The following is an 11512-nucleotide window of genomic DNA, read 5'->3' as shown; positions in this document are numbered from 1 at the left end:
TACTAATTTTTAAATTTAATTCTAACCTACATGAAACAGTGGTTAAAGAAAACTGGAAAAATAAAATCTGTTTTCAAAAATAGATAGTACTGAGGAAATTGTTTAATAGTCATTCAAATATGGCTATGGCTGGAACTCTTAGTTTATTTCAGTGTATTTTGGAGTGGTTCAAGCAAGTTTAGAGATTAAGTCTTTTTAAGATGTGGTGCTTTATACCTTATATCTACTTGTAAGGTGACTCCTTCAATTGTTTGTTTTGTTGTTGAAAAGAGTTAGACATACTACTTGTATCTAACCTCTCTTCATGCTTTCTTCAGGCTGCCTATAAAATGCTGATCTTTGTTCAGTAAATATATTGTTGGTATCACTTCATCTCCATTCCAGAAATTTTCTTGCTTGTGACTTCTTACAAGAAAAAAAATTACTATTCCCACAAATTTGGAAGTTTTCTCTTGTTTTCTTGCTTCATATCTCTTTGGAAGTCCTCACAGACACTATGTCCGTTTTCTATGCTATCAACATTCTTCATAATGTGTTGTCTGTAAGATTTTTTCCTTTGAATGCCAAAAATACCTCAATGCAGACCAAAATTTATAACATGTGCATCACTATAATATAGGTTGAGTAAGAGAGAAAGTGAAAATGAGTTAGTATTTTATTGAGATTTTTCAGGCAAGTCAGGTTAAAACACGTGAGATATTTAACTGGTATATTTGTTTGAGCTGTGCAGAGAGGCTTTCTGATGTTCACTTAGGCAATCCTTAGCTTTTAAATTAAAATTACATCTTTGACATTAGTTTCATATGGTTAAAAAAACTGGACTAGCTTTAGGCTTGTAAGTGATTCTTCAGATCTGATGTAAAGCAGCAAAGTCAGCTGAGAGCAGGTGAGGCTTTTTACTCTAGCTGGATGCATTTCACGCTATCTGTGCAAGTACAGTACCTGTTCAGACTTTTGCATCCCTCTGTTTCACAGTAGCTCTTCTTACGTAATTTGTATTTTCACCACAAGGTGTATCTAATCTAAATCAGATAAGGATAACAATTGTGTTAGAAGATTCACTGGTATACACTCTACTTCTTTTTTCTGCAATAAAACTTTCATTTTATCAACTCTTAAAGTAGCTCACCATTGAATGAGACTATTCTATTATTTTTTTAATCTCTAGAGAAACCAGTACTTCGAAGTAAGCATAGAACACATAAGCAAAGTTTGTTTTGAGGTCTTGCCATAAATATTTTTATGCCTTCATGTTTTCACTTTGAAAAGGAAGGACACTGTGGTATTAGTATATTATTGCATATAGAGCTTTAGTGTTTTAGAATACTGAGTTAATATGAAGAAGCAAAACGTTTTGGTTAACAAAACATTGTCATTATATCATACTAAGGAATCTTTTAATTATGAACATGTTAACCTTGTTCAGATACTTTGTTACTGACAGACTCATGGGCAAATTATGTTGTTTGCATGTAACAGCTTGCAATTTCCCATTGTGCATATCTCCAAGAAACTGTCATAGCTGTGTTTAGTAAGAATTTTGGTTTTTAGCTATTAATTATTGTGTCTAGTTAGTTTACATACTGTCTGTTTTAAACAGTGATTTTAGTGAAGAAGTCCTGTATCATACCTCAGGCACTGCCCCAACCACACCAGCAAGTCCTTTGCTGATCAATGCTGGAGTTACTTGGTTATCCCTTCAATGGACAAAACCCTCAGGAACACCATCAGATGAAGGAATCTCATATATATTAGAGATGGAGGATGAGAACTCAGTAAGTTTAGAATACTTATTCTCAATGTTTGATACATTATTGTATTAGTGTAGCAATGATTATTGTTGCTAGAATATTCTACAAGGAATTGTATCTTCTGGAATTAAGCTAATGACTTGTCATTGTTGTGACCAGGCCACCTAGCTTTCTTCTTTTAATCGTGTCTAGTGTTATTAAGCCTCATTTCTGCAAAGACTTTTAAATTGCTTATAATTTGTGAATTTGTGCACGTTAAGCCTTATAAGAGCTGGATCAAAGCAATTGCATCATGAAGTGTGGTCCATCTAGATGTCATTTCAGACTAACAACATTTGTCTTAAAATCAGTACTGTCCTACCCTTTGAAACTGTTAGGTAAAACTTCCAGTGACATTGAATATGTCTTTCTTACTGATCTTTTCTCCTCTCTTGATTGGAAAATGGTTAATGAATTCCCACGTCTTAAAAAAAAGTTTTGTGTTCACACAGTGAAGATGTACTTATTACTTTGTCTGAGAAGCATAATAATTACAGTCTGAAACCCTAATTAATTTGTATGAAGTATGTTAGATCCTCTGGTCTGCAAAGATAATGTTTCAAATAATCCTATTTAATTCTGCAGGGTTATGGTTTCAAGCCAAAATATGATGGTGATGATCTTACCTACATGGTGAAGAATTTGAGGCGTAGTACAAAGTATAAATTTAGGGTAAGATCTTTTTTATATGTTTGGGCACCAGACTGGTTTGAGGGTGGGGAGGGCTTTTTTTAAGGAAAACTGAATTTGATGCCAGTTTCTTACAATTTCAATCTCTTAAAACTGCAGGCTGAACACCTGCATTATTGTTTCTGCAAAAGCAGTAAGAACCTCTGCAAGGGTATAACATAGTTGCAGGTATCCTGAAATTCCAAGTCATAAGTACATATTTTTAACAGCTGGGGTTTTTATTTGACTGATTTGTTTCATATACATGGGTGATATAACTTAGTGTAGATATGGGTTCTTTGATAGTAAACACAATGAAGGTGTTAGGGTAAGGAGCAGCCTTGATTTAAAAAAATCATTAGTAAGTAATCCATATTACCATGGTGCTGAGCCTGTTTTAATAAGCTTGAGGGCTGAACTTTTATTTCAGAAAGAAGTCTGGCCTAACTATGAGCTTTTAGATGTGGTCAAAAGGTAGAAAGAAGCATACTGGCCATGGGAAGGTGATCAAATAGCCATCAAGGACTACAAGAACTTTGCCAGGACAGGCAGAGTTTGAAGTCAGGAAGGCTTAGGATCAACTAGAACTGAAATTGGCCAAAGATAACAGGAATGACATAAAATGCTTCTTCAGATATGTGAGAAGTAGAAGGACAGGGAAAACATACTGAGGCCATTCCTAAACAGGGCAAAGAGGCAAGTTACTAATAATGCCAATAAAGCAGAGGTTCTCAATACCTTCTTTGCCTCTGCCTTACCAGCATAACTGGACCTCAGATCACAGGATAAGGTAGCTGTGATAAGGCTGGTGTTTGGTCCCTTGGAAAGGATCAGCCCTCTTCTGGATGTTAAGAGAAGTGGCTGACATTGCCACAAGACCCCTGTCTATAACATTTGAAAAGTGATGCAGGTCAAGGGGATATCCCTGATGTCTGGAAGAGGGGAAATGTAATGAGGAGCCCAAAAGAGGACCCAGGGAACCACCCAGGCCCTTTAATCTTAATTAAAGGCCGCTTAATTCAGTCCCTGGAAAAGAAATGGAAAAGTCTTCCTAGGAAATACTACAAGCCAAACAAAGCAGGCAGTTGGGAATAGCCTACACCAAAAGTAAATAATGGCTGACTAGCCTGATCATGTCCTACCTCAAGGTAACACTTCGAGTTGGAGTGAGATCAGTGAATGTTCTTTACATGAACTTCAGCAAGCATTCAACAGTTTCCTACAGCCTTCTCCCTAGCCAAATTGGCAAGACACAAACTGGATATGTGGTATGTGAGATGAGTAGAAAACTGGCCAACAGGCCTCACTCAGGGGGTGGTGATCAATGGTTTCTAGTCAGGCTGGCAGCCTGTCTGAATTAGGAACTCCTAGGGATACGAGGCCCCATGTGTTCATTTTCACAAGTGATCTTGATGATGGGATTGAAAGCACTCTCAACAAGTTTGCGGGTGACACCACATGGAGTGGTCAGATGAACACATCAGAAGGCAAAATTATCTTACAGAAACACCCGGACAGGCTAGAAGAGTGAGGTAGCAAAAACAGTATGTAGATTAACAAAAACAAGTGCAAAGTTCTGCACCTGGGCTGGAATAACCAAGGAGCCCACTATAGGCTAGAAGCAGCCTTGCTGAAAGGGACCTTCAGGCAAACTGAATCCTGACTCAGCAGTGACATTGCTAGCAGAGATAAGAGATCTTCCCTGTATTCAGCTTGTGTCAGATCACTCCTGGAGAACTGTATCCAGTTCTGATCCACACAATTCACAAAAGACAGAGTGGGAGTTGGTCCAAAGAAGGGTCACAAAAATTATAAAAGGGCTGAAGAATCGGCCCTGTAATGAAAGTCTAAAGGAATTACATATTTTCTCACTGAAGAAGGCTCAGAGGAACCTCATCACAGTTTGCCAGTACTTAAAGCCTGACTACAGAAGGGAGGGAGGTTCTCCCTTCACAAGGAGCCACCTGGAGATTACAAGGGGTGAGAGTTGCAAGGTGCACTGGAAGGGATTTCATCTTGGTATAGAATAGAAATTTTCCACAGTGAGATCAAGTAATCACTGCAACAACCTCCCCAGAAATGTCGTGGAGTCCCCATCACTGGATGATTTCAAGATAGGACTGGAGAGGATGTTAGATAATCTCATCTAGGCTCATTTTGCCCTGAAGGGTTGGACCAAATGATCTTTCACATCCCTTCCAACCTGGGCTGTTCTATATTCTAAGTCACTCTTGAATAGTTGCTTGAGTTTTGGAACAAAGCATAATATGAATCACAGAATCATTTAGGTTGGAAAAGACCTATAAGATCGAGCCCAACTCTTAACCCAGCACTAAACCATGTCCCTAAGCAACATATATACACATCTTTGAAATACCTCCGAGGTGGTGACTCAACCACTTCCCTGGGCAGCCTTGCCAATGCTTGACTGCTCTTTCTGTGAAGGAATTTTTCCTAATGTTCAATTTAAACTTCCCCTGGTGCAACTTGAGGCATGGTCAGAATAACCTCATCTGTCTGCAAGTGAAACATGTTGATAGCTCTTGTCATGCATACACCTAAAATAGTATTTCTTAAAGAAGAATTGGGAACTGTTGAAGAATAGCTTCTCTTTGCAGTATGAATGGCAATAGTTTAAGGGTTGATTGATTTGTTTTGAGTTAACAATAAAGCATGTAAGTATTCTTCTTCAGATGATATTTTGCACTTTTGAATGTGATTTTGTTGGGGTTTTTTGATAACTTAGTATTTAAATCATTTAAAATGCACAGTATGTTTCTAGCACTATTACAGCTACACATGAGCTAAAGAATAACTAGTTGTCTTGAAACATGTCCTGCTTTTACAGGACGTGATCATAGTCTTCCTTTTAAAGTAATATTGCACATTAATCATACTCATTACTAGTAAATGTATAGTTACTTAAACATCTTAAGTTTCTCATTAAAATAAATTCCAATGTTTATATCCTATTTTTATTAGCAAAACAATAAACAGAAGTCTCTGTTTGCTCATTCATGGAGCATAAAGGAGAAACAAATGTTATGTTAATCAGGTCTTTAATTTTTATTATACAGGGGAAAGACTTAATTAGTAGTAATATTCCTTAAGGCTTTTGAAAGAAGCTTTATAACCATTCTAAACCTTATTATAATACGTAAATGCTAACTGCCTGTTTAACTTCATTTGTAAGGGCACAAAGACAACCAGATGATTATTAATCTTGTAAACTCTATCGGGAGACTTTATGTCTGAGAGACATGTTAGCTTGCATTTCCTCTTCTCAGTCTGTACTATCATCACTGCTGTCATTTCTATTCTGCTCATTTTTAAAACAGATCTAAAAGTTAAAAAACATCTTTTTTTTCCTTTTTTCCCAGGTGGTTTAGCTTTTTACTAAACTGAACTAAAAAGTACAAAGTAAAGAATAGCAAGAATTTGTTTTCCTAGAATCACAGAAAAGTCTAGGTTGGAAAGAACTTTTAGTGATCATCTGGGTCAAATTTGTGTAGAAAGCCAGGCCTTAGCTTAGGCAGTTCAAGCCTGTCCCAGCCCTGTTGAGATGAGATTTCGGGACTTCCAGCAAGGACAATTCAGCCACTTCTTTGGGCTGTCTGTTCTAATGGTAATTAATTTCTTTTCTTCTATCCAGCTAGAATTTCCCCTAACACATTTTGTGTCTGCTGGCTCTTGTCCTGTCATTACAGATCCTTTGGAAGGCAATGTCTTCATCTCTTCTGTAACTATCTCTTAGGTATTGGAAGGCTGTGATTAGATCCTTCCCAATGAAACTTCTTATTTACTCAGTCAGAATAAAATAAAGCTTTTTTTCCAATGTCAGGTTCTCTAAACATCTGATCATCATGCTGGCCCTCTTCTGAACTCTTTACAGTGCCTTTGAACTGGGAGGACCAAAACTGGACACAGTATTCCAAGCATGATTTTAAAAGTGCTGAGTAAAGTGACATAATTAAATCCTTTGTTCTGCTGGGTAAATTCTTGCTGATGCAGCCCATGAAACAATTTGGTTTTGCTACTGCCAAGATGCTTTGCTGATTCATTTGGCTTGCTCCTACTCAAATCCCAATATCTTTCTCAGCAGAGCTGAAAAAAATAAAAATTGGCTGGAGTCACACCCCATCAGACTGCACTGATGCTGGGATTATTCCCAGGTGCAAGACTGTATCTTTGTCCAAAGCTCATACAGTTCTTGTTAATGCAATATTTCAGCCTATCAAAGTCTCTATGATGGCTCTTGCCTCCAGCATATGTCTATCTTCTAGTTTGGTGCTATATACAAATCTGGGAGCATCACTCACTCCTGTCATCCACATCACTTCTAAAGATAATGAATTGAATCTGACATTGGATTGGCTACTGAGGAAATCCACTCATGAGCAGCTGCTAATTTGCCTTCAAACCATTAGCCACCACCCTCTGAGCCTGGCATTCTGTCTGGTTTTCTACACTCATCTTGTGGTCCATCTGTTCTATCTTAACTAGCTTGTCTACATAGATGTTGTGTAGATCAAACTAAGATTAGGGTAGATGATGTCCCAAGCTCTTCTCCATTCGTTGAGCAAGTTGTTTCATCATAAAAGAACTCAGGTTGGTTAAAGATGATTTACCCTTGACAAATATAATTCCTTGTCCTTCACATGACTTTCATGATATTCTTTTCCATAATGATCCTTGGGACTGAAGAGTATAAAATCTCTTAGCTGTTTTAATACAACTTGCCCGTATAAACACTTCTTTTATCTCTGAATGTATTTCTGTAAAAGAAGATGCTATAGTAGGATGGGAGGGATTTTTTTAAGGATTTGGGGTTTTTTCTGGCAATTTTCATGCATTTATATTTTCAGTATAGTGATTTTCTAACTATGGGACTAACGAAAATGTAAAATGAATGTATATAGTAACTTTAGTTCTTGTACTAATTTTACATTTTATACAATATATACAGTATAAATTAATTTGTCCTTACCATAAACAGTGAATAGCATACCACTATCCAATGCCTTTATAGTGTTTTATATATTTTTTCAGGTCATTGCTTATAACTCAGAAGGGAAAAGCAGTCCAAGTGAGACAGTGGAGTACATTACTTGTCCAGACAAACCTGGAGTACCTTCAAAACCCACAGTGAAAGGAAAAATTCATGCACAGAGTTTCAAAATAATCTGGGGTAAGAATGTGTTCCAGCTCTATTTAGACTATTTCTTCTGTATTTTTAATATATATTAAATATATAATATTTTTGTACAGAAGGTCAGATTTTACTTTAGTAACAGTTCAGTCAACCAAGCCGTTATGATCCATTTACATGGAAAAATACTGACTCAAAATACTTAGTGTGGCAGTACAACTAATTATATGGGAAGAATAATGTGCTAATTGTAACAGGGACTGTTATTGCAGAGAGTATTAAAAGAGTGTGGTTAATTGATGTACTAAGAAGTTCCACTTCTCTGGCACAAAAAGCAGTTGCATGACATTCTAGATTCTTATCAAAACAGAAGATTGAAGTTCAGCCCGTATCTTCATACTATTTGATTTTGATAGATAAATTTTAATATGCTAAGGATGTTGAGAAACTTCTCCTTAAGCTCAGGAATTTTTTGCCTTAGGCTGTAAAATAGGAGAAGGTTAAACACTGTGTGATGCAGTACTTTAGCAGAAAATCAAACAGTAAAAGATTGCATTTATTGTCACTTCTTACCTATTTCTATTTAATAGTGTGTTTAATTCTTTAGCATCAATAATAAGAAATTTACTTGTAGAGTATAAATAGTACTCAGCAGGTCCAGTCTTGCATCTTCTCAGAGTGCTTTGCTACATCAGGACCTGATACTTGGTCTTTTATGTACAATGCATAATGTATAAAGTTATTAAAAATACCTGATTTGTATATCAAAAGCTACCTAAAATATCAATTTACATATAAAACTTTTAATAGTCTTTATTTGGAACAGCAATACTCTATCTATGTGGTAATTAATGTAACAATTTTCTTTCTCATTTGTAGTAATTTCCATACAACCAAAGAAGTGCTATCTGCCATCTAAGTCTCACTTTATATAGCTGGCATTTTATGATACATAACCCTTTGCCTAAGAGCCAGCATAATTTTATCCAGCACATCTATAATGTGATGTTTAGGCACTAGTACCTTTCTGTGTTGAATTATAATGCTGTCTTTATATTTGTTCAAAATGTTGTTTCACATTATTTTAAATTTCCTGTTTTCTAAGTCATCTTTGAGAAACAATATTAGGATTATATGTCAAAGAAAGGTCTGTAGATTTGTAACTTGTACATGAATACTGTACCAGGGAGGATAGTGCACTCAATTTCTAGTGCTATATTAGAAGTTAAGAGATAAGTTTTCAGTGTAGAGCTCTTGACTTCTGTTCTGCCCCAAAATATTTAGGCTTTTGAAATTTTGTCCTTAAATAATTTCAAAATCCTCCCCAAAAGCTATACAGCCATTTAACTTACCTAGCTTAGTTGGAATATTGCTGTTTTTTATAGATCCACCAAAAGACAATGGGGGAGCAGCAATAAATACATATGTTGTGGAAATGTCTGAAGGCTTAAGTGGTAAGTATCATACATTAGTATTCACTTGTGTGGGTTTATTTTCCTGTCTCTGTGTGCATGTGGGAAGAATAAAATGTGTATTATGGCAGGGCAAGTTATTGCCAGGGACTGACAGCAAAAAGAAAATAGAGACACATTGATGTTTGACACAAGAAGCTCTTTTTCTCTGATTTAGAAAAGAAAGATACCACAAAATTGTAACGCAAGAGATGCTTTTTGTTTACCTTACTAATTAGCTGTATTCAGTTTTGGAAATGAAATGACACATTTCAGACATTTTAGGGCAAGAAAACAGAGACATGTAGCTTTGTTGTCTGCATGGCAGATGAAAAAAAAGCTCGTACTCCATTTATCGCTATTAAGAGAACAATGATGCAGCTGGGATAACTTTCTGCTATTTGCTTTTCTGTTATTTCATACAGAAAGGAAACTGACAGTGTTTCTAAATTGGACATAAACCTATCTTGCTAAATTATTTAAAAATCTAAACCTCTTAAGTAGCCTTATTGAGTTCAGAAACAGTCACATCGAGAATGAAAGTTTAAACTTCTCCAATGCTGTGTCAGATTAAGACAGAGCACTGCTCCCAGATATGATGGGAGCCCTCTCAGGGCTCTCTGCTGTGGTTCTTTTGATGCTTAGTCTGTTGCTTTCCTCTCTCTTGTCACATGTCCACATAAGTCACTTTTGGAATGATGCACCCAAACCTTTCATGCAGATTTAGTGAGCTGTGCATTACATTTCATTCCCAGCCCTCCAAATTCTGTGGTGTATTGAGTTGTTGGAGATTTAATTAAAAGTCCCAGGTTCCCTGCTTAATCTCTTAAAAAGAGAGAGAGAATGCTAAAGAGTTTCTGATTTAAGAATGCAAATAATGGAATCAGCATTTCACACGCTTCTGGGCCATTCAGGAATACAGGAACAAACTTCATCAATTTTAAACTGTAGTTACAGCCTGCAAAATGATAATGTAATTTCAAGTTTGTTTTCTGTGAAAAATTTTACTTTTGTATCTTTCCTATTTCTTTGGTTATGATGTTAACTTTCTGACCCAGTAAGTTCCCTTCTAGTTAAGGTAAATACCAAATAAGGAAGCTATTTCTTTTCACCAGATCTACATCTAGGAAACTATCTTTATGAAATTATACGATCTTCTAGGAAATTCAAAGCGGTCTCAATTTCTATTTTTTTTTTTTAATAAACATCAGGCACAGGCTATTTTAGTGAAGTTAGGGTACCTGCTGTGGCTGGTACTGAAGTGTGGCAAATTACTCTTTGGTTCATTGCACACTTGTTCCCTAACCTTTCAGGAAACAAATGGGATACAATATACAGCGGAGCTGCTAGGGAACATGTGTGTGACCGACTAAATCCGGGCTCTTCCTATCGGTTACGTGTATATTGCATTGGGGAAGGAGGACAAAGCACGGTAATATCAGCTAATATTTTTATTAAATAAAATTTCTCTGTAAGAAAATCTGGTCCAGTAGATATTTAAGCAAATACTGTGCAGAAGTGCCTAACAAAATAGCCATCATTAGAACCTCAGAAAAGTTCCAGTATTGCTGCACAGTGATTTGAGTTTCTGTTAATTTGTTAAAGAAATATATCTGAATATTCTTTTCTGATATTTTATTTCGTTTGACATGATTGTCTTATTTACAAAAATGGACACCTTTCCTATGTGATACATTTATACAATGTCATTTATTAAGACCTAACCCAATACAGAAGCTTAAGAAAGGTACTTGAAAAGGCTCCCCATGGGATTGGTCACAGCACCAAGCATAACAGAATTCTGGAAGCATTTGGACAATGGTTTCTCACATAGTGTGATTCTCAGGGCTGTCTTGGGGCCAGGAGCTGGACCCATGATCCCTTGGGTAGATCCTTTCCAACTCAGAAGATTCTGTGATTCTATGAATTTAATGTATTTCCTGTAGTCAGTGGAGTACCTTGTCTGAGTAGCCTAATCACCCCAGCAGGCAGGGGAAGAAGTCTTCACTCAAGCTTTACCAGGGTTATGCTTCCCATGCTCTCTCAAGCACAATTAAAATGTGTACATTGTTCTACTTTTCAGTATTCCCAAACAATTTACTGTGCCATACTATGCTCCTTTACATGCACACATTACATAGACACACACATGTACTGTCAGTTCTGTGGTGTAGTTCAGCTGCCAGTGCCAAAATGTCTTGCTGTATTTGCTCTCCCTTCTCAGCAACAAGTGTAACAAAGCCAGCCCTGGAGAGAGCCCTGCAGCATCTGCAGAGTTCCAGCAGGGCTTTACTGTCAAGCCACTCTCACAAAAATCTTAAAGCCTTCCATTCTTGGTGTTTGCCATTTCTACCCAGCCCTGCATTATAACATGAAAGGTATGTACTCTTCTTCCACATAGAAGTCTCCTGAAAAGATAACCTTGACTACAGCCACCTTGCCTTAAGAATAAA

At 36.6% G+C, this 11512-nt stretch overlaps 1 protein-coding gene across 5 annotated transcripts in view; it reads left to right on the top strand.

Moving 5' to 3' along the window:
- The window catches only part of FNDC3A (fibronectin type III domain containing 3A), a 112039-nt gene that overhangs the window by 86520 nt on the left and 14007 nt on the right, over positions 1–11512 (top strand). For all 5 annotated transcript variants that reach the window (XM_088159670.1, XM_014868822.2, XM_014868823.2 and 2 more), the window contains 5 exons: positions 1601–1775; positions 2376–2462; positions 7509–7647; positions 8994–9062; positions 10373–10491. In XM_088159670.1, coding sequence (XP_088015796.1) covers positions 1601–1775; positions 2376–2462; positions 7509–7647; positions 8994–9062; positions 10373–10491 — 589 coding nt within the window. The remainder of the gene's footprint in view (positions 1–1600; positions 1776–2375; positions 2463–7508; positions 7648–8993; positions 9063–10372; positions 10492–11512) is intronic.

The sequence above is a fragment of the Sturnus vulgaris genome, chromosome 2 (assembly GCF_052056855.1).
Source record: "Sturnus vulgaris isolate bStuVul1 chromosome 2, bStuVul1.hap1, whole genome shotgun sequence".
NCBI lineage: Eukaryota > Metazoa > Chordata > Aves > Passeriformes > Sturnidae > Sturnus > Sturnus vulgaris.
This window is presented reverse-complemented; position numbering and strand designations above follow the sequence as displayed.